This window comes from Leiobunum rupestre, chromosome 5 (genome assembly GCF_980474605.1).
Source record: "Leiobunum rupestre chromosome 5, qqLeiRupe1.1.hap1, whole genome shotgun sequence".
In the NCBI taxonomy this organism is placed as follows: domain Eukaryota; kingdom Metazoa; phylum Arthropoda; class Arachnida; order Opiliones; family Sclerosomatidae; genus Leiobunum; species Leiobunum rupestre.
This window is the reverse complement of record NC_143388.1, coordinates 42215293-42240334: the sequence shown is the minus strand read 5'-3', so window position 1 is coordinate 42240334 and position 25042 is coordinate 42215293. Positions and strand designations below refer to the sequence as shown.

General features: G+C 31.9%; 1 protein-coding gene across 5 annotated transcripts in view; it reads right to left on the bottom strand.

Annotated features, from left to right (window-relative positions):
- Positions 1-19568, bottom strand: part of pros (homeobox protein prospero) — a 97553-nt gene extending 77985 nt beyond the window's left edge. For all 5 annotated transcript variants that reach the window (XM_090174515.1, XM_090174517.1, XM_090174516.1 and 2 more), the window contains exon 1: positions 19035-19568. Coding sequence is in view for 1 of the 5 variants with exons in the window: in XM_090174519.1 (XP_090030645.1) it covers positions 19035-19040 (6 nt within the window). In the remaining 4 variants the exon portion in view is untranslated. The remainder of the gene's footprint in view (positions 1-19034) is intronic.
- Positions 19569-25042: the final 5474 nt, after the last annotated feature.

Here is a 25042-nt window from a genome sequence, read left to right as displayed (position 1 = left end):
AAGATAAAGTTTGCAAGGTTGGGCGACTTCTATCAAAGAAACGGTGCCGCCACCTGTCCGTGCATTTTAAACAATTCTTCGTAAGCAAATACATTGACAGAAATTATTGCACTTACTTGAAAGTGACTAAAATTGATTAGTGAAACATTTACATATAAACTAATAATATAAAACCCAGAGTAAATTTATACTTTGGTAGAGCGCTCCCGAGCCTCCCGCCAAGTTTGGATGCCGTCGTGTTAAAGTGTGTCCCAGAGTTTCAGATCACTTCGGCGACCAGTTTGGTCATCGAAGTCGGTTTTTGTGAACCATTAGCTTTTTTTAAAGAAAATCGACCATCGTGGACTTTTTTGCGCATAATAAAAGTTTTATGAATTTTTTAAAAGTAAATAATCTTACAACTTTTCGTCTATTTGTTTAAAAACTGAAACAAACTTTTGGGTGCATTCACTTTTAATTAGAATGCTTTAAGTTATAACTCAGATTCGTGAACAGATGAACTCCTATTTGTATGACTAAACCTAGGACTCTAGGAGCAACAAACACAGCACTCCACACAAGGAGAACGCAACCCGTCAAAAGTCTTGCATTTTCTTGCGCGCATTTTCATTGGTTAGACGCTTTAGCGCCTGCTGCCGTCGGAAGGGGGAAATTCGGAAATTGTCTTCCACCCGCCCGTATAACGTTCAGCGTAATGGTTCGTCCAATGGAATTTGTACACAACATTGCCTTAGCGTGTTTAAAGGCTAGCTGCGTTCTCCTTGTCTTTGTTGCTTCTAGGACTATACTACGCATGCCCAATTTTCTTCAAAACTCACTGGAAATCGAATGTGTGGACAAACATACTTCCAAACGTTTCCGAGGGTAAGTGTGAACGTGGTTTTAGTTGAGACGATTGAAGTTCACTCCGGTGACGTTTTTTCTTCTGGTAAATTCTACCATGACGCCCGCAGATCGTCTCAACATAAGCCACGGTCACACGACGGACTAAATCGCTTCAAAACTGAGCTTAAAGTAACTGTCGGCTCTATCATTGCCACCTGTATTATGAAAAGGACCCTGTTATTAAAGATGGCCACGAATTTATCCGATTCTTCGGAAAAAAGCGACTTTAGTGGAGAGCGTGGTGCCATCTATTAATGGCAAAGGAAGTTAAATTCAAAGTAGCGAAATGATAACGTCGTCAGATAGCCATTTATAACTATTATAATTAGACAACTTATGCTCTACTTAGTGGGCTTTAACCTAAACTATACATTCCATGTATAAAATAGTGTTTAAAATTACGGTAATTATTATTATTAACCAATTTGATACGATCCAATCAACGCGAGGGGTACCTATAAGTACCCGCCTTTTGGGTCAAAATGTAGCTGAACTAACTTGTTTTTATTTCGACGATAGCGACATCTGTTGAAAAAAAGAGCTACTGGACGTCGAGCCGACACTTGCTTTAAGACTAACTACTGAAAACGGTTTCGGTGCCAGTATATCCGAAGAAGTTCACACGGGCCTTACGTAGCAACTAGCATTAGTCTTTATTGCGTACTTGTGTTTTTTAATAAAGCAGGATACACGACGACGAAGTTTTAAGTTTCGCGTCTTCATGTTTGCTCGAAGACCTATTGGTACGAACTATTTGTAAGTTTTTTAATTTCTTCTAATTTGTTTAGGGTTTAGCTTTTTTATCCCTTTCATTATGGAACATCATCGAGTACTCGGTCTTTTTAGAATAAGTAATTGGAGTATACTCGTCTATTACCGAGTACCAAAAAATTGCATAGTCGGGTACCCGATTACTCGAATAAGCTGCTCTCTAAACTCGTCGAGTATTGGTTTTTCTATTCTCGTTGCTTCAAAGTTCAAAGAGCGGTTTTTACAACTTTTTTGGGGCAATAAACGGTACCTACAAAGTTGTGGAAACTGTGGTCCATTTAAATTAAAGGAATATTTTTCAGCATTGAAAGTTACTTTATACTCCTTTTAAATTATTTTCATAATTTCTTGAATAGAACCAGCTTCTAATCAAGTACTCGATAACCCGACTCGTTATAAATATTACTCGATGGTTATTTTTAGTTACTCGACTCGAATAAGGGAAATTTTCCCCTTAATCAAGTACTCGATTACTCGACTCGACTTCAATATTACTCGACTCGAATACTCGATGAAAAAGAATTTGGTACTCGATACCCAACTCGATTGCCTGAAACCACTAATCGCACAGCCCTACTAATCTACTTATTGGCGTATTTTATCATCCTATTTAACTAGTTAGTTAGTAGGTTTTAGTTTTTGTGTGATAGTCATTCTCTCGAAGTTGTAATAAATATATTCTTGTAATAAATATATTCTTGTAATAAATATATTCTTGTAATAAATATATTCTTGTAATAAATATATTCTTGTAATAAATATATTCTTGTAATAAATATATTCTTGTAATAAATATATTCTTGTAATAAATATATTCTTGTAATAAATATATTCTTGTAATAAATATATTCTTGTAATAAATATATTCTTGTAATAAATATATTCTTGTAATAAATATATTCTTGTAATAAATATATTCTTGTAATAAATATATTCTTGTAATAAATATATTCTTGTAATAAATATATTCTTGTAATAAATATATTCTTGTAATAAATATATTCTTGTAATAAATATATTCTTGTAATAAATATATTCTTGTAATAAATATATTCTTGTAATAAATATATTCTTGTAATAAATATATTCTTGTAATAAATATATTCTTGTAATAAATATATTCTTGTAATAAATATATTCTTGTAATAAATATATTCTTGTAATAAATATATTCTTGTAATAAATATATTCTTGTAATAAATATATTCTTGTAATAAATATATTCTTGTAATAAATATATTCTTGTAATAAATATATCCTTGTATAAAATATAAAACTGCATTTCGCCGGGGACGTCATTAAAATGTCTAGGATTTCAATAACGTCACAGTCATAGTAGACAATAATAAATGTTTAGATCCGGTTAGATGCAGATGGGTCTACAAACAGTCTGAATGTAGTAGGCGAATTTTCCCAACGCTTTAAGCGGCAATGCCGAGATAGTTTGACGAAACGTCGTAGTAGCGTTGTGGAAACCACCGAAGTCCCCGTTGAAACATCGGCCGCTTAATCTCTTCATTTAAATTACGCGGAAAGGTAGAAAAGTACAGAATAAAAAGGGGGGCAAAAAAAGCTAAACACTAACAAATTTATAGTAATGACAATAGTTACAAAATACTCGGACCAAGTATTTTTTCACAAGTACTCTGAATTCTGGTACAATAAATATTAAAATTTAAAATTATTATTATTTATAACAACATAAGTTTATAGTTTTCCTGACGTGTTCCACACATTTTGGTGGCCTTTAGACCAAGTCTTTAGGTGCTCTTTGCTTCGTCATAATTCTGACCGCGTGCAGTTAGGCGTAGTACCGACGGGTGGTAATTAGGTTGGGAATGCCGTCAATTCTACGTCACTCCACGTCCACTAATAGCATTAGTAAATAAGGGAAACAAGTCTTGAACTTGAGTCGGCTAGCTATTTCACGAGCAAACATTTCGCTTCCATACCCAATCCTATTTACAGGGAACTTATCAAAACTTGTATTCTGTCGCGGTAAAAAGTAGTTCGATTCTTTTGAGGGGGCTTTTATAAGCCATAAATAAGTTGGCAAGTGTTTAAGAAATTACATTCTACAATTAATATGACAAAGTACTTTTTATTTAGAGGTTATATTTAACAAATAAATTGACAACGAATTTTTCTCGGGCACAAGCGTTAAAAGTTTATTTTTAAAATAAAATTTTTACGCTTGTGCACGAGAAAAATTTATTTTTTAAATATACATGACAAAGTACAATAATTGAATAGAATAGCATTGTCCAAACTGGTTTGAAATTCTTCCCAGAACAATTCACAAGAAACGTTTGGTGCAATTCAATTGGTTCTTTGAGTCCAAAGTTAGTTCAAGACTAGGCCACCGATTTACTTTTACTATCAGCAATAGAGCGTTCTATAAAATCGGCCCAAAACCGGCCAAACTTTTCATACAGACTATAGAGCTAGTTCAGCAGGACTAACAACATTTGTTATTCTTTGGTTTAAGAGAATTCGGCTTATGGCCTGTCTTTATATGAATATTTTTATGATTTAAGTTTCTTTTTAAACCCGTGGATTTGGGACTTTATTTTCCTTTTTTTGCCATCATACATTTATTTCAAAAATCATTTAAAATAAGAAAAATGGCGCGGAAAATCGGAAATTAGTGAAGCCTAGGCTAGCAACTATGCTACTGCTAAAAATCGAATGCTCTCCATTTCTTTCGGGTTTGCCAGATAAATATTTTTCTCTCATACGAAAAACCAACCAAACCTTCACCTGATCCGAACTCAAAAGGGGGAAAGCACGCCACACCGATTTTAGAGAACGCTCTATATTACTTGGTGATATTTTGATTTTTAAAAACTCTAAATAGTAGATTAACTTCATTTATTGATTTTCTTTTACATTTTGTCTATTTTTCTTGACAAATCGATAAATAATTTGAGCGCAGTAATAATTTAAACTAAAATTTAAATTAATCTCAATTAAATTTAAATACTAATTAAAAACTATATTTAATTTATTTTTCTCTGAATTGACTTTGCTTAGCCCGTCTATTGAAGTGTAATAGGTGATTTAAATCAATTATTCCAAAAACCCTGACTAACGAACACACACTTTAATTATAGACTTATGGTCAAACGGTTAAAAAGATGGATAATAAATTATCAAATCCAGTCTTAGAGGTCGGCGGAACGAATAAATTAACCGGGAAAATTTTGATTTGCCATAAAAAGGTTGGGTTAATTGTTTTTTATGAACATTTTATACGAATAAACAACGATTTAACATGCAAAAATAATCGTTTTTTTCGTATATTTTTTGGATAATTTGCGGTTATGAATAAAAATAAATAATTGGATAATTTCTTATTCAAACGCCGACCTCTATCCAGTCTGAAGCACATTTTCAAACATTTTAAATCCATAGTCAATCGAGACTTGGAAGGAGGTCCAAGGAACGTGTTTCATTAACCTTCCAGGGGAAATGAAATCCAGGTTTATTACACCTAAGAAAAGCGTCCAAAATATCCGTTGAATAAACGTTTTAATATGAATGTCTTTTAACGGGGAGTTTGTTCAACGCAGCTGCCGGCACAGTCAGCGCCCTTTCTAGAGCTCGCGTCCGAGCCAATTTATAACGTACAATCCAGCCAACAGCGGCTTACAAGAGTTGGCCGTACCAGGGGCATGACGCCAGAAGTGTGAATAGCCTTACATAAAGGATATCAGGGAGTTACTTTCTTCCCCCCACCCCGTCCCCCCAACCAAACGGGCGCGCGCCCGAACCGCGTGATCCGCTGGTAAGACATTGCCTCGTTTCCCTCGATACGCAATTTTGGGAAAAATAACAAACAAGTCTGGTATGACCAAAACGTAAGTTTCGGCGCTTACTGCAAAAATAAAAATTAAAATCCGTGTTAATTTTTTTCTCAGAATTTCATGATCTTTTTTTCAATTGGAAAAAGCAAGAGTGTCGAATTTTCTACGTCATGCTGTCAAGTCCCTATGAAGTAGCATCACCTCGTAGCTTTGGCCATGGTCGCCATTTTAGGCGCATTTTTTTCTCTATAGGAAAAAGCATGGGTGACGTTGCGTGATGTAGCACTGATACTACTCTATTTTGAGATTTTTCATTGTCATAAAGAAATTAAATCCTTTTAAAAATAACTATTTAGGATTTCATGGTAATTTTGATTTTTTTAATAGTAATAAAATCTCCAGATGTTTAAAAAGCGTTCCAGTGGCGTAGCTAGGAAAATTGGGCCCCAATGCAAGATAATAAAATGGGCCCCTGTGACAATTTGTGCGCGTTCCAACGTAAGCGATTGGGTTTGTTGGCCTATTTACGCCACTGGCTTCCAATATCGTGATAATGACATCACGGTAATACTCTCTATAAAAATATACATGTATACGGCGTTCTTTCGTGAGACAGCCGATCGGACAGTTGAATAAGTAAAAGTTTATGGGCCCCATTACTAGGGTGGGCCCCAATGCACCGCATTGGCGTATTTACGCCACTGAAGAGTTCCTAAAATTATATTAGATGTAAATAAGGCCTTTCATGTAATCTTGAATAATGTATTTTCCCCCGCTATTTAACTCTTATTTCTTTCTCAGTAATATACATTTAGTATTTGTGTAGAAATAAGCTACGGCTTAAAAGTCGTTTACGATTTAGTCTTGTCCAAAATATTTTATTGTAATTTAATAATTTGGAAATAAACCCACATTATTATTCTTTCTAAGCATAAATATATACTTTCTTGGTAACGCCTACACAATAAATTCCCTCATTAGCAGCATACGCGAGACATTTCGTTGATTCACGCCAGCAGTTGACTCACGACATCCTCAAAAGCGGAAAACATCAACTTATAGGTACGGCAATAAATGACCGAAGATTTCAAACGGGACGCGATAAAAAATAAAAACCCCAGGATCAAATCGAGAGAGAGAGAATAACGCATAAGGAAGGTACAAATAAAAAGAAAGTTACGAAAAAAGGAACTTTCGCCGGCAAAAATCGGGGTGTATTTTTCTTAAAAACCGATCAAGAATTTCCGGTAGATGGCGAGAAAATACAATAGTAATGAAAAATAGTTCTTTACAAAGAATAGAGTTGCCGATCCCGGCCGGGCCCGAGGAAATGGGTGTGCGCTACGGAAGATCTTGGAACGGGGCACCTACTAAATACACGCTATCCCTCGCTGTTTTCGACCCCCCCCTCATCCCCGACATTTTTTGCTTTCCGCCAGCACCCCCCGGCCTGCCTCCCCCCCGAGCTGATCAGGGATTTCGTTACACTTTCTACGTTTGAATCTTTATCGCGCGAGCAAATTCAACCGTTGAGGGGGGGGGTGATTAGGGGGGAATTTTGGGGGGAGGATAATTTAGGCGGGGATTTTTGCGTGTTCAATATTTTCTCTGGGATGATTTCTTCGTTTCCCGGTAAACGAATTTGGTCTAAGAGCAGCGTGTTTTTACCAATATTTGCGAAATCCTAGTTCGCGCGTTTTTATGTTTGTTGCGGATATCCGTTCTCGAAACACCGCCGCGAAAAGTCCTTGCGGTGACTGTGGTCGGCATAAAATAACGTACATTATTCAGATACAGATCAAAATTAATTGGTGTTCATCAGAGTGGTTTGATTTAAATCAAATTATTATTATTTTAAATACCTTGCTTTAAAAATATCATTTATTTAAATCGGCCATTATATTTCAATGTATTTATGAAAGTACAGGGTTGCCACGAAATTTTCAGATTCAAATTCCCTGACTATTCCCTGTTTTCCCTGACCATTTTAAGAGATTTTCCCTGACTTATTAAGGCCAATTTGTTCTTTTATATTTTACTTTTATCAGAAGTTAATAAATTTAGATGGCCTTATATTTCAGTAAAAAGGTTATTGAAATGTTGAAAAAATTAGCCAAACTTTTAAGGAAATAAATGATAATCGTGGAATTTGTCATACATCTAGAGTTAAATTACCTTCAAAAAGTGCTCAGATAAAATTGAATTCCCTGACTTTTCCCTGGATTTTTACCAATTCTTAAAACTCCCTGACATTTCCCTGACTTTTTAGGCCCATTTTTAAATTCCCTGACTTTTCCCTGATTTCCCTGACGCGTGGCAACCCTGAAGTAGTAGTTTCAGTAGCCATGCCGATAAGGGACAATCTAGATTACAAGTAGTAATTAATTTTAACTAGGATTAATTAAGTTTTATATATTTTTTTTAAATTACCAAGAAATTTAAATCTTTTAATACAGAATAGGTGATAGCATAAATAGTGTTCGACATTCGATTAATTTTTATCTATGAATAAAATAAGCTCGGCGATATTTAAATAATATTTATTTAAATAACCAATAGTTGAATAAAAATTTTAAAATGTTTAAATAATCGAAAGTGAATAAGCCTATTATTTAAATAAAACAAACAATTATTTAAATAAATACCACTTTTATTCAAATAAATGCTTGGTAAAAAACATAATTAAATAAGTTAAAATGATATTCTTTTTACCAACGTTTTTTAAATAAATCGGAAAATTTGTGGATAATGAATAAACAATTCCGAGCACTAAGCATAAAGTTCCATGCTTAGCCAATTTGTTTTAAGTAAGTTAAGTCAAAGCTTATGGATGAATTCATACGCTCTTTGGTGGGAGAGCTAATGGAAGAATAGTGGAACAAGATGTCCACGGTACTCTATAATATCGCCTATTTCAATACCATTAATTAAATTGAAAGGAAATTTAAACAATTTAATAATTATTATAAAAGTTATATTTCTAAATATTCGACCAATTTGAATAAATTCATTACTTTACGTGCCTTATCAGTTGCTACAAAAAATCTAAAACTAGTTAGAAATGTACGCATTCGTGCGATATTTAAAGCTGTTCAAATACATTAAAGATAATTATGATAATTTCGGTATAATAATATAATAATCAGCTAGACTAATATACCCAAGGCACCACCTTAGGCCTAAGTCTTCAAGCGACCTTTAAAGCCATTAATTCAGGTGGCCGGGTTACAATATAGAATTGTTTGATTATAATATTTTTTCAATTTCCTTGAAAACGTTGGACTTGTATCAGAAAGATGGCGTGTATTTATAGTTAGGAAAGACTTTGGGATCTCAACAATCATGAGAATTCGAATAGGACTTTGAATCGCGAACTTTAAAATGTAAATATACCCAAAATTACTTCGCTTGAAACAAATTTACTTTAATATTTTTATCTATAAATCAGTTTATATTTATTTATTTAATTAATATTACATTGATAACATAAATTTGTCAATAAAAAGGGCAACATGTTTAAAAAATCATAAAGTAGATTAAAATCCATAAAAACCTTATTAAAATTAAAATGTATTTTTCCGATTTTTAGAGAAATAAAATTAAAATGATGAAATTTTGATAATTAAGAACGAAAATTAAATTATTTCAGAATGCTTTTCATATTGAGAGTTAATCAATAAACGCCCAAAAGATATCGTAAGATCAAATTTAAAATATATCTAATCATTTATTAATTGTGAATATCGGGAATCTAGTGTCTCAACGCGGCAGTTGCTATATTGAATTTCCTCAAATGAGGTAAAGGTGTACGATCAACCGGATGTGATACAGAACTTGACGATACAACTTTCGCTTGATTAATGACAGAGGGTGTTAGGTACCGGTGCCTGAAAAGATGCCAAATCGACTCGCGGTACCAAAAGCAGCCCAGGAAATCGAAATCGAAAGGCAATCAATCTGATACCGTTGGTTATGGCCACATGTGACGTTATTTCTGATAGAAGTATGCTAAAACCGTTGCCTACGTAATTATAGAGGCCCGCCATTTTTTAGTTGGGCAATTTTGCCCACTAGGTTCTCTGCCTAGGCAACGGAAAGGTTCTTAACTTTCAAAAGCAAAGTGCAAAATTTTATGACAAATTTGTTATCTAATTTTTTTGTTTTCGCTTCTTTAAAAAAGTTTAATTATTTTAATTTCAGAAAATTAAATGCGAGGATACTTATTTTATTAATTAAAATGCTTTTAATGTAAATCGGATTTTTATTCATTCTTTCAATTATTTTAACGTTTTACTATTATTTAATTTTGATTATTAAAAAAAGGTAAACTTCGTTATATTTGCATATTTAATTACAATCCATGATATTTACAGTAATTTGTCTGGTCGGTTTCGAAATGCCTAGCATTTCATCATCTAGGCATTTCGAAACCGGTTAGACAAATCACTGTAAATATCATTGATTTTAATTAAATATGCAAATATAACGAAATTTACCTTTTTTTAAATAATCATAATTAGCAAATTAAGCCATATTATTTAAAGTATTATTTATTTATAAAAACTCATTATTATTTATGTATTTATTTATTTTATTATTATTATTAACTTATTGGTTAATAATGTGAGCAAAGTTGTAATGTTAACTAAATATTAAATTATTTTAATAAATTTAATTACTATATAATAAATAAATAAATTTAATTTAGTTTGTTCTCAATTGACTTTTAACTATAAATCGATATAAAATGTCTAAAAACAGTAAACATACTACAAAACAATAATAGTGTTACGTTGTTAATCAGTTTAAACTAGTCTAAAGGTTTAGTTTTACTTTTAAATTATAAATAATGAGGCGAAAATGCCGCTTTATTTTAATTTGCAAACAATATATTAGACTAATCATGGAATGAAAGCTTTTTTTAATATATTCGGAAAAATACGGAAAATATTCCGGAAAAGAGGCCTCGGTCATTTTCCACGGAAATGTTTCCGACTTACAACACTAGTTGATTTTAAAAATTGTATTTAGTTCCTTTATTTATATAAATTTTATAGCCAAATCTGCCAAAATCTTCTGATAGTATCTTAGAAAACGTAAAACAAAAGCCAAAAACTGAGAAAAAAATAAAATTAGATCCACGCTCCTAAATGTCATCTTCCCACATTACCGCAAAGGCCTTTCCGCGAGAGGGAGCGAGCGTCGCATGAAACCACCTGCGACATTTAGAGCGGGGGACGCCACGAACAACCGCCTCCTCTCCGAGAGCGTCTCTTGCTCAACTTACAACTTATAGAGCGAACAACACCTTGCAGAGCTGCAAAGTTTACCAACCTCTATCCGACGCCCGATTACCTCTACGCTCGCCCTGTTAAGAAATATATATATATATATATATCAATGGTAGGGGTTTCTGTACGTTCACCTTCTGTTCACTATTTTATCTTTCGAGGCTTACTTAGCAGATTGCCACTATTACCATTATTTTATTAGTTAGTGAGAAAGTTTTCTTATTTTAAGAAAAAGATCTTGGCGATATGAAATCGTATGGTAAGATTGTAAGAAATAAGAATACTTTGAATTCTTCAATATAATTGACAATTAAGAACCAGAAGTATTAGTATCTATTTGAAGTATATTATTTTAGTAAGAAAGTTTCTTATTTTAAGAATAAGATCCTTGCGATAAGAAATATTATGGTAAGATTGTAAGAAATAAGAAAATTTATATATTATTGACAAGTAAGAAACAGAATTATTAGTATATGAAGAAGATTATTTTAATAAGAAAGTTTTCTTATTTTAGGAACAAAATCATTGCAATAAGAAATATTATGGTAAGATTGTAAGAAATAAGAATACTTTGAATTCTTCAATATAATTGACAATTAAGAACCAGAAGTATTAGTATCTATTTGAAGTATATTATTTTAGTAAGAAAGTTTCTTATTTTAAGAATAAGATCCTTGCAATAAGAAATATTATGGTAAGATTGTAAGAAATAAGAAAATTTATATATTATTGACAAGTAAGAAACAGAATTATTAGTATATGAAGAAGATTATTTTAATAAGAAAGTTTTCTTATTTTAGGAACAAAATCATTGCAATAAGAAATATTATGGTAAGATTGTAAGAAATAAGAATACTTTGAATTCTTCAATATAATTGACAATTAAGAACCAGAAGTATTAGTATCTATTTGAAGTATATTATTTTAGTAAGAAAGTTTCTTATTTTAAGAATAAGATCCTTGCGATAAGAAATATTATGGTAAGATTGTAAGAAATAAGAAAATTTATATATTATTGACAAGTAAGAAACAGAATTATTAGTATATGAAGAAGATTATTTTAATAAGAAAGTTTTCTTATTTTAGGAACAAAATCATTGCAATAAGAAATATTATGGTAAGATTGTAAGAAATAAGAATACTTTGAATTCTTCAATATAATTGACAATTAAGAACCAGAAGTATTAGTATCTATTTGAAGTTTATTATTTTAGTAAGAAAGTTTATTATTTTAAGAATAAGATCATTGCGATAAGAAATATTATGGTAAGATTGTAAGAAATAAGAAAATTTATATATTATTGACAAGTAAGAAACAGAATTATTAGTATATGAAGAAGATTATTTTAATAAGAAAGTTTTCTTATTTTAGGAACAAAATCATTGCAATAAGAAATATTATGGTAAGATTGTAAGAAATAAGAATACTTTGAATTCTTCAATATAATTGACAATTAAGAACCAGAAGTATTAGTATCTATTTGAAGTTTATTATTTTAGTAAGAAAGTTTCTTATTTTAAGAATAAGATCATTGCGATAAAAAATATTATGGTAAGATTGTAAGAAATAAGAAAATTTCAATATAATTTAAGTAAGAACCAGAAGTATTAGTATGTATACGAAGCATATTATTTTAGTAAGAAAGTTTATTATATAAGAATAACATAATTGCGATAAGAAATCTTATGGTCAAATTGTAAGAAATAAGAAAATTTCAATATAATTTAAGTAAGAATATATCACCAGAAATATTAGTGTCCATTAAAAGTATAGTTTTCTTATTTTAAGAATAAGATCAATTCTAAGAAAGTTTTCTTATTTTAAGATTAAGATCATTGCGCTAAGAAATATTACGGTAAGATTGTAAGAAAATTTTACTGATAAGTAAGAATATATCACCAGAAATATTAGTGTCCATTAAAAGTATAGTTTTCTTATTTTAAGAATAAGATCAATTCTAAGAAAGTTTTCTTATTTTAAGATTAAGATCATTGCGCTAAGAAATATTACGGTAAGATTGTAAGAAAATTTTACTGATAAGTAAGAATATATCACCAGAAATATTAGTATCCATTAAAAGTATATTATTTAAGTAAGAGGGTTTTCTTATTTTAAGAACAAGATCAATGCGATAAGAAATAAGATTACTTCAATTTAATATAATGTAAAATTTCGGAATACTGTATACTACTGATCGCACTTTTTAAAATCTTTTTTTAACGACTTAATTTTAAAAACATACATCAATTTCATATAACGTGTTAGTGTTTAGTGTTTACACAAATCTAAATATAAATTTTATCTATAAAATCCATTTTAATAGTCAACAAAAATGATTAAAAACAACGGCAATTTTAAATCTTTCTCGAAAACTGACTTGGAAAGATCTTAAGATACTTGCAAGATTTCTCATCAACTGGGACTAAGATACGGACTTAGAAAGTTGGCGAAATTGAAAGAAATCTTAAGATTCTTACAGGAATTCTCATTAATTTGGACTAAGATATATTTATACTGACTTAGAAAGTTGGTAAAATTGAAAGAAATCTTAAGATTCTTACAGGAATTCTCATTAATTTGGACTAAGATATATTTATACGGACTTAGAAAGTTGGTAAAATTGAAAGAAATCTTAAGATTCTTACAGGAATTCTCATTAATTTGGACTAAGATATATTTATACTGACTTAGAAAGTTGGTAAAATTGAAAGAAATCTTAAGATTCTTACAGGAATTCTCATTAATTTGAACTAAGATATATTTATACTGACTTAGAAAGTTGGTAAAATTGAAAGAAATCTTAAGATTCTTACAGGAATTCTCATTAATTTGAACTAAGATATATTTATACTGACTTAGAAAGTTAGTAAAATTGAAAGAAATCTTAAGATTCTTACAGGAATTCTCATTAATTTGAACTAAGATATATTTATACTGACTTAGAAAAATAGTAAAATTGAAAGAAATCTTAAGATTCTTACAGGAATTCTCATTAATTTGGTCTGACAAAGAATTATACTGACTTTATACTAAGATAGAATTAAAGTTCTATGGTTGCTCTCTTCAATATTTGTTCGTCAAATAAATATTTAAATTTATTTTAGTATATTTTATTGTTAATATTTTAATTTAATAATATCCAAAGACATATTTTGTTGAGGACACTCCACAATAGGTCAAAGCTTTTCTGTGTTTCCGTTTTTAGGTGTAGCATAATTGCACATAATTCTTGAAATAAGAAAATCGAACAACGCTATAATTAACCTGAATATAGATATTATAGAGGATCTTTACAGGGCGAGAGGTATAAAGCTTAGCTTAGACCCGCATAATCTACCCTATTCCAAATTTGGGCCAAACTATATACGTTGAGAGATTGAGCTCCATATCAATAAACGTCTATAAAGAATTCGTCAAACGCGTGAACAAGGTAAATTTCGGTACACGATTATTACTTTTATCAGAGGTATATAATAACTTTTACGAGGGAAGTGAAACAAGAAACTTCGCAGGATCGAGGCAGCTTCCAAACCGCGTGTATTAATGCGCGTATGGATATAAAATGAACAATTTGAATTGCTAAAGACTATTAAAGTTAGTTATAAACCATATTTATATAAAGCATATGCATATAAACGAATTTTCTTTACCGTATAAAATTAAGAGTGTAACCTTATTAGGATTGTTTCAGAAAACGCGTCGGGCTTGAATGTGCGCACATTGTTTACCCTTCATGTGTCCATCATATGAATGATTTATGAGGGACAGACTACGTTAAATCAAATTAAATACAATATGCAAAATGTTAATTACATTTAAACTAATGAAATTAATTTATTCGACATTATGATATGTGTGTATAAATATCGTCTTGACAATATGTGAAGAAAATTAAATAAAATAAAATAAATATTGTGAAGAAAATTAAATAAAATAAATATTGTGAAGAAAATTAAATAAAATAAATATTGTGAAGAAAATTAAATAAAATAAATATTGTGAAGAAAATTAAATAAAATAAATATTGTGAAGAAAATTAAATAAAATAAATATTGTAAAGAAAATTAAATAAAATAAATATTGTGAAGAAAATTAAATAAAATAAATATTGTGAAGAAAATTAAATAAAATAAATATTGTAAAGAAAATTAAATAAAATAAATATTGTGAAGAAAATTAAATTAAATAAATATTGTGAAGAAAATTAAATTAAATAAATATTGTGAAGAAAATTAAATTAAATAAATATTGTGAAGAAAATTAAATAAAATAAATATTGTGAAGAAAATTAAATTAAATAAATATTGTGAAGAAAATTAAATTAAATAAATATTGTGAAGAAAATTAAATTAAATAAATATTGTGAAGAAAATTAAATAAAATAAATATTGTGAAGAAAATTAAATTAAATAAATATTGTGAAGGAAAGTAAATAAAATAAATATTGTGAAGAAAATTAAATTAAATAAATATTGTGAAGAAAAGTAAATAAAATAAAATTAATTTTAAAAATATTTAAAGATCACTATTTTTAAAATAAATTTAATTTTATTGTCCATGTGTTTTTCCGCTTAATTTTATTCTAATGGATTCAATTAATAATTTTAATATTTAATCAAGAAAATGTCAAATTTCCATTATTTTTAAAATAGTAATAATATAATAATAATCAGCGAGGCTAATCACCCAAGGCACCATCCAGCGTCCAAGTCATCTAGCGACTTTTAGCGCCTTTAATTCAGGTTAAATTACGAAGGAGGATGGTGGAAAGCCCTTCATGCCACGCGAGTCAACAGCTCCCTACACTCACTATAAATTAACATATAGTTGAAAGCCATAACTGAGCTATTTTACGAGTTGCAATAATAATACTATAGCTTAAAACCATTACTCGCTTTTTTTACATTAACTTAATTTATGTTAAAGTATTCGTAAAATAGCGTGCAGACTCGATTTCCAATTTTTGACTCTAATCGTTCGGTTTCACGAAAAGGGTAAACACTAGCAGTTATCTTAAATTTGTATATTTTTAATCTGTACTAATATAATGTAAATACCTTTTAAAAGATATTATAGGATTCAATTCGCTAACTATAACTTGTATATTTTGGCACAATCGCCTCGGATCCAAGTTTGGAATAAATTAGGTAATTGTCTATAGGGATTGGGCGTTCGTCAGAAGCGCTTACATTTCGCAGAAAATAGATACAATTTTTAAGAAAACTCGGAGTCAACTTCAAAGTTCTAAAAAGGTCGAAATCCGTTGTAAAACCAACCTCAAACCGACAAAAAAAATAGAGTAATAAAGTACCTAAACCGGGGAATTATATACCTAAAGTTCGAAACTGAATTAGAGTATTAAAAGTTCGAGATCAAAATTAAGTACTAAATTTCCGAGATCGAAATAAAGTATTTTCCTAAAGTTCAAGATCGAAATTAAGTACTAAAAATTCTAGATCAAAATTAAGTACCTAAAGTTTAAGATCGAAATTAAGTACTAAAAGTTCAAAATCCGAAATGAAGTACCAAAAGTTCGAGATCGAAATTAAGTACTAAAAGTTCGAAATCCGAAATAAAGTACCAAAAGTTCGAGATCGAAATTAAGTACTAAAAGTTCGAGATCGAAATTAAGTACTAAAAGTTCGAGATCGAAATGAAGTACTTAAAGTTCGAAATCCGAAATAATCTAGTAAAAGTTCTAAATAAGAAATAAAAGTAACAAAAGTTCGAAATAAAGTCGCGTTCACACTTCAAAGTAAACTTTAAAATGGTAAAAGCTATTTATACTTTGAAACGCAGACGATCACGAGAATAAAGCATCGTATTATTATTTGTAACGTTTCATTTATAATAAACTAAAAACAGACGGGCTACAAAATCGGGCATTCATTCGACAAAGCAGCCTGTTAAGTTTCTACGGGAAAGTAGCGCGTTTAAAAAACAGTATAATTACCGGGTGTTCAGAAAACATATTTGTTTTACCGCGACGACTTCAAGAGCGAAGTATAGAAGATGGCGTTTCAAAAACAGACGCGCAGGCGTACGCGTCGTTCCAATAAAAACCACATTTCTGGCGGAAGATTTTCCGCACGCCTCCTTTACAGCGGACGGACCAATTCGCGCGCATGTGGAAACAACATTGCATGATTTATAGGGCGTCAAACGCGTATAAGTAAAAGATTTAAACCATATAATTTAAATCGGCGACACGCTGGAAAGACATTTGCAATTAGGAGGTTTAAGTAAAAAATTCCGAACATTTTATTCGGATGACAAAGCGGTGGGATTTAATTAAGGTATGGGTTTCCATCATTGTTTACTTTTAAAATTGGCTTTACAATTTGCTATGAAGTCAATTTTTAAAATATCGGAACTGAAAAAATAATTGGTGTATGACAAAATAAATTAAAAAAAATCTACGTTTAAATTTATCTAGTATTGGACACATTAATTTTCTACTTTGGCTAAAATTATTATTTTTAATTCGGTTGAAACGATTAGATCTTTTGGGAATTATTTGAATTAAGTAAAATATTAGGTTTAAAAAATTGGTTAACGTTGAATGTGGTAATGTTGTAACCAGGTATCCGGAATTAAAAATCAGTATTAAAATTTTACCTCAATTTCAATTGCGTAGGTATCAATTAATACTACAAAAATACTAGATGTAAATTAATACTACAAAAAATACTAGATATCAATTAATACTACAAAAAATACTAGATATCAATTAACACTACAAAAAATACTAGATATCAATTACCACTACAAGGGGGTAAATATAAGTTAATACTACAAGGTTGTAGTAGATATCAAGTAATACTACAAGGTAGTAGTAGATATCAAGTAATACTACAAGGTTGTAGTAGATATCAATTAATATTACAAGGTTGTAGTAGATATCAATTAATATTACAAGGTTGTAGTAGATATCAATTAATATTACAAGGTTGTAGTAGATATCAAGTAATACTACAAGGTAGAAGTAGATATCAAGTAATACTACAAGGTAATAGTAGATATCAGTTAGTACTACAAAGTAGTAGTAGATATCAAGTAGTACTACATGGTAGTAGTATATATCAGTTAATACTACAAGGTAGTAGTAGATATCAGTTAATACTACAAGGTAGTAGTAGATATCAGTTAATACTACAAGGTAGTAGTAGATATCAGTTAATACTACAAGGTAGTAGTAGATATCAGTTAATACTACAAGGTAGTAGTAGATATCAGTTAATACTACAAGGTAGTAGTAGATATCAGTTAATACTACAAGGTAGTAGTAGATATCAGTTAATACTACAAGGTAGTAGCAGATATCAGTTAATACTACAAGGTAGACTAGGTAGTAATAGATATCAGTTAATACTACAAGATAGTAATAGATATCAGTTAATACTACAAGGTAGTAGTAGATATCAGTTAAGACTACAAGGTAGTAGTAGATATCAGTTAATACTACAAGATAGTAATAGATATCAGTTAATACTACAAGGTAGTAGTAGATATCAGTTAATACTACAAGGTAGTAATAAATATCAGTTAATAGTACAAGGTAGTAGGAGATATCAGTTAGTACTACAAAGTAGTAGTATATATCAATTACTACTTTTTAATACTACTGGTCAGTTAGTAGTTAATTCATACAAGATGGTAAAAGATATCATTGAATACTACAAGTGGGTGGTAGATATATCAATTAATACTATGAGGAGGGTTCCAATAAATCGGCCCCCTATTATCGGGATTAAATAGAATTTAATTTGGTCTATGCAGGTGACAATAACACCATACACCAACGCGAAAAACAACCCGTAAGCTTTAAATATTTTTTCAAAGTTAACAGTAAATTTTGCGTTGCGTTAGATTGATAAAATTTAAATAAGGTAAGTGTTTACCGACTTGGCGAACTATCACTACACCCCCCCCCCCCCCCCCGCGTTGTGGGTAACCCCTCAACGACCTAACAATAGCTTATATCTTACATGGTGGGGGTTTAGTAAAATAAGGTAAAACCGGATTGAAAATAAATAATACTGAAAATCACGAAATGGGTTTTTTTTAAATCATAAATCAGGTGTTCGAAATGTAACAAATGTTTGCGAGTGACTACCCCCTCGCTACTTGTACAACTACAGAGTAACTGAACTAGAACTACAGACGTCTCCATACTTTCCTACACACGCGGCTCGCTTTAAAATTATGCTATAAACCATTTAAAACAAAGTAGGCTTGAACGAAAATAACGTAAACGCGTGAAAAACAACGAAGTCCTACCTTCATGTCTTTCGGAGCCAGAGTCCATGAACTTTGTCGGGACCTTTACGGAGATCCCGCGCCGAGAACGGGACGACCACGAACGATCCGAGGAAGTTTCTCGTCGTCCGAACGGAGCGAGCGAACGTCGTCGGAGAATACTCGAAGGAGAGTCTCCGATGTCTTGACGGCCGAGAGAACGAATCGAAGTGACGAGCGCGCCGTTCGGTAAAGCGGAAAGGAAATCTCCAAAATAAGGAACGGAGCCGGCGCGGAAAAGATCGCTGGCGAAACGGACGGACGCGATCTTTAGGTTTCTGGGAGGAGACCGGCGAAAAGGTCCGGCGAGAAACGGCGCAAACGCAATGAAGACATTCGAGCGGGGAGGAACACCTTAGAAAAGCGGCGTCGCGGAAAAGAGGTTGCCGGCTAAGTAGCGGTACCGCACTCGTCGATCAGACACTGGCAGAGCCGCGCCAAAGTCTCTGAACCGGAGGAAAGATGAGCGTCCCACTCTCTCTCTCTCTCGCGAGACTAGGCGGCTCTTGGCGAAACGCGTCCCGCACATGCTCAGAACTGGCGCGATCTAAGAGGGGGAGTTGGGAGGAAAGAAGGACGACTCAGGAGGCGAGGTTTCCGTATTATACGCTCCCCGCTCTATATAAAACACCCCGCGCGTTTTAGATATTTCCTACCCCCCACGGTACCATCCTCACTCGATCGCTATAGAAACCTTCTTGGGGCTGCTTCTTATAATTCCGCATCGTTTTCGACCCCCCCGCCGCCGCCGCCGCCGTTACGTTACACCCGCGGAAAAAGGCCCGGGCGCGCGCGCGGGATCGTCGACTGCCTCAAACCTCCTACCCCCCCCCGAACTCCGTCGACCTCTGCACCTCAACCTTTTCCTCTTCTCCTTTTTTCCGCATCACCCGCGTCTCTTCTCGAACCCCCCTGCTACCTCCCGTTGATTGCCCCCCCCCTATCCCCCCCCCCGGTGGGCATAAGGCGCCCGCAAAGTTTGCAGCTCTCCCGATCCAAGTTCCTTCCATTCTTCATCCCCCAATTCGAGCTCTTTTTCGAGGATCGAAATCCGTTCTTTTTGACTTTTTTGTTCGCGTCGCGGGTCCGGTTCTATCTTTCGTGTTTCTCTCGTTCTCTGGTGGATCCGAAATAAAATTGTCCGCCCGCGACTCCGCTACGTCCTAACGTCGCGCGGGAGCCGGTCGTACTTCTAGGCCTTTGTAGTCTCGACGGTGGCGTGCCCTGGCGGGAGAGCTTTTCCCGCTCGCGTTCCGACCTGGCTACGTAGCCGCCCTCTGACGAATGAATATTGTTTCGCGGCGGTAGACGTAATACGCTTTTTTTCCCCACTAGATTGTAATAGCGAGGCGTGCGCTTATTAATCAAATTCGAAGACAATGTGGGTAAATGCGAACTGACGACGGTGAATCATTGCGAGGGATAGTTTTCTTAACTGCTCTTTATGAACCACTGGCGCCAGGGCATAGACCCTGCAAATCCAGGGAGGGGAGAGGGGGGAAATAGGGTTTCATCTGAAAGTGAAGTTACCGCAAATATTCTGAAAACAATTTTTTTGTAGGAAAAAATTGATTGAGAGTATAAAAGTATGGATCACATTAGCATTTATCCCAACACGATTAACGGAAGTTTGAGGTTACGTTATAAGCAAGTTACATTTTTATATTTAAAATACACTTCCTTTAATATAATTTCAATCCAATACATGAACTTTAGCTGACATCAGAAATCTCAATCCAAGGCAAGGCTTAAGCAATCCGTTAACTAGTTTAACAATAACTTTTATTAATTAATTCATTAAAGTTGTTTAGAAACTATATTGAATTAATTAAATTAAAACATTTACTTACAATGTAAGTAAAATAGTTTATTAACTACAGATATATTCTTTAGTTAACCATTTTGTTATATTTTTGTACGTCCGAAACGTTCACTGCAAAATATTAAATTTATTTTATAAAAATGTTTTTTTCTAAAAGAATCAGATGTGCCACTAATTTAACTATACATTGAACCAAACTTGTATAGCTTAGCCACTAACAATAACCTACTTAGGACCATTCCCAGTGTTCTATATGAATTCCTTTCACTTATAATCGATCGTCCCATCTTCAATGAAATCAACACAATATCCCAAACCTACACTTCAGACCATTCCCAGTGTTCGATATGAATTCCTTTCATTTATAATCGATTGTCCCATCTTCAATTAAATCAACACACTATCCCAAACCTACACTTCAGACCATTCCCAGTGTTCGATATGAATTCCTTTCATTTATAATCGATCGTCCCATCTTCAATTAAATCAACACATTATCCCAAACCTACACTTCAGACCATTCCCAGTGTTCAATAAGAATTCGTTTCACTTATAATCGACACGGTGCTTCAAAATGAAATGGAATGATTTCTTCGTGGGTCCGGTTGCATACTGAAGACTCTTTAACTCGGGTATTGATAGAAAGCATAGGTGTACGGGACCGGGACTATGTTGTCGAAAGTCAATAATAAAAGCGCATTTACTCTTTGATGCCGTTTTGACAACAGCAGCGACGCCACCTAGTGAGTGACTTGTCAGTTGTGATTTCGTGTTTGAAGAGCCGAAGTACGACAAGGCCTAATCAAATCGAAGAGCCTCTTCTTCCGTTGTTCCAGAAATATCTCTCTCCTCGTTCGCCCGGTGGTAGGCTGTTCCTTCGCGTGCGAATGCTAAGAGGGCAAGCCACCCTTCGCCTAAAGGGGGGGGGGGGGGGCAGTACTTAAACATAGCAACGAAAAGTCGAATCAGCGACAACAAAAGAACAATATAACCCCCTCTACCCCCGTCCGAAAGACAATAACGTGGTTTCTTTATTTTGGAAGGCAAATAATCCTACCCTATAAGCAATCATCTACCCCCTTTTTTGGAGCCTTTAACTTCGACTAAATTAGATTTCTCTCCTTCGTATTAATAGGTCAACTTGGAAATGTTAAAAGTGGAGGTCCGGTACATTTTAACCAAATTCGATTATGATTTTAAGCCGACTTTCAGTTTGATTTTCTAGTAGGTAATTTATTTTTCTAAAATATGTAACTAATTTTAGGAAACGAAGTTACAATTTTCACAATTTCCAATAGGCAATGCATAGAGATTTTGAAAAGCCGGATTTTTAAAAACAAAATTACAATTTTCAATAATCATTGCATGGAAATCTCATAAAACCTGATTTTTGAAAACGTTATTACAATTTTCAATATTCATTACAGAGATATTTTGAAAAACCTGATTTTTGAAACGTAATTACAATTTTAAATAGTCATTGCATAGATATTTTGAAAAACCTGATTTTTTAAAAAGTAATTAAAATTTTAAATATTCATTATATAGATATTTGAAAAACCTGATTTTTGAAATCGTCATTAAAATTTTTAATATTCATATTGCATAGAAATTTTGAAAAACCTGATTTTTGAAAACGTTATTACAATTTTCAATATGCATTACATAGATATTTTGAAAAACCTGATTTTTGAAACGTAATTACAATTTTCAATAGTCATTGTATAGAAATTTTGAAAAACCTGATTTTTGAAAACGTAATTACAATTTTCAATATTCATTACATAGATATTTTGAAAAACCTGAATTTTTAAAACATAATTAAAATTTTCAATATTCATTACATAGATATTTTGAAAAACCTGATTTTTGAAAACGTAATAAAAATTTTCAATATTCATTACATAGATATTTTGAAAAACCTTAATTTTGAAAACGTAATTAAAATTTTCAATATTCATTACATAGATATTTTGGAAAACCTGATTTTTGAAAACGTATTTAGAATTTACGTTAGTTATTGTATAGAAGACGAACTTTTGAAAAACCTCTTCAGCCATTTCTATATTCTTTACTTTTAAAAATATACAAAAAATACTGCATATGTTTATTTAGGCTTTTTCTCATTAGTTGGGTTTCGCAATATACTACAGACGTCGCAGGTCAATTATAAATGCTGGAAATGGGGCAATGTTCAACAGCTGTTGCGAAAGATACTACACTTTGATTTTAGCCAAAAGGAAGCAGAAGCTTTATTATTATTTTATTGCATATTTGTTTTAAAAACGTCGAAAATTCAACACATTTGAAGAAACACCTTAAAATTTGAAATTTTAACAAAATAATAAAAAATCTAGAAAGATATCCATAAAATCGAAAAAATTACTAAATCTCGGGAAAAGCTAACACAATAAGAAATCCGTGAAATAAATCTTAACAAACTTAGAAATCCGGAAAGATATGTAAAGCTCGAAAAAATCTGGGAAATGTCTAACAAACTAACAAGTAAAGACCTTTTCACACGAGCCAAATTTTCAAATCAAAATGCTGAGTCAGCAAAAATGGATCAGTGATCCATTTTTTTCTCGCGTACTTTTTTGGTGGATCAACTCATCGAACTTTTATTCACACGAACCAACTAGTTTACTCAACTCAAAGTTGACTCATCTAGTTGGATCAAAAAGTTGGCTCGTGTGAATAGACCTTAAGAAATACGAATAAGAACCTAACCAACTAAGAAATCCAGGAAAAATCCAAAAAATCCTAGGAAATTAAGAAATTAGGGGAAATCTTAACAAATGAAGAAATCATGGAATAATCCAAAAAATTAAGAAATCCTCGAAAAATCTTAGGAAATAAAGAAATAATGGATAATCTTAAGAAATTAACAAATTAGAGATAATCTTAAGAAATTAACAAATTAGGGATAATCTTAACAAATAAAGAAATTCTAGAAAATTTTTAAGAAATTAAGAAATCCGGGGCAATCTTTACAACTTAAGAAATCGGGCAATATCTTAAGAAATTAAGAAATCCGGAAAAATCCTAAGAAATGAAGAAATCCTGGAAAAATCTTAAGAAATTAATAAATCCGGGGAATTATTAACAAATGATGAAATCCTGTAAAAATCTTACGAAATTAATAAATCCGGGGAATTATTAACAAATTAAGAAATCCTGGAAAAATCTTAAGAAATTTATAAATCCGGGGAATTATTAACAAATGAAGAAATCCTGGAAAAATCTTAAGAAATTAATGAATCCAGGGAATTATTAACAAATGAAGAAATCCTGGAAAAATCTTAAGAAATTAATAAATCCGGGGAATTATTAACAAATTAAGAAATCCTGGAAAAATCTTAAGAAATCCTGGGAAATCTTAACAAATGAAGAAATCCCTTGAAAAATCCGAAAATTTAGATATTCCAAAAAAAGCAAGTGCGAAGTTTATTTGTGGACAAACAGAACAGGCATCTGTCATTAGCTAAAGGCAACTAAATGAACAATAGAGCTGACGCTGCATAATAAAATAAGATTGTTTCCCAGTTTCCACGTAAATTTTTCATTAGTCGCTCGCGAAAATGGTCGTTTATAAGTTAAAAAAAGTGAAATCCCACAGCGCGTTGATCACATGTCGCGTGGTATCATGCAGCCGAAATTATAGCATTCGTTGGCGCTGGCTGAAGACCAAAAAGAGCAGCCAACAACCGACTTGAGGTGATCTCGGTCACGCGATTCAAGTTAAAGGAGACTAATCTGAGAATTAAAACTACGTAACTTGAAAAGCTTAAAAAAATCTCAACTTTTTTAGTTTTAAATCTTATAATTTAGTGAGAGTGGGTTAAATATATTTATCACCTAATATTTTTTACTACTGTAAAATAATAATATAGTTTATAGTCAACACTATAATAATTTACTATATAGTTTAAATTAATTAATTAATTGATCGAGAATTCCAAACATTTATTCTTTCGCATGTTTTTCGTGTATCCTGTTTTGCCCAAATATTTTGTTAATTCGAACCATTTAGAAAATTATAGACCTAAGTATATTTTTCACCTCATAAATTTTTATTACTATAAAAATAATAATATATCTTATTTTTTATAGTAAATACTATAATAAATACTATAAAAATAATAATATATCTTATATTTTATAGTAA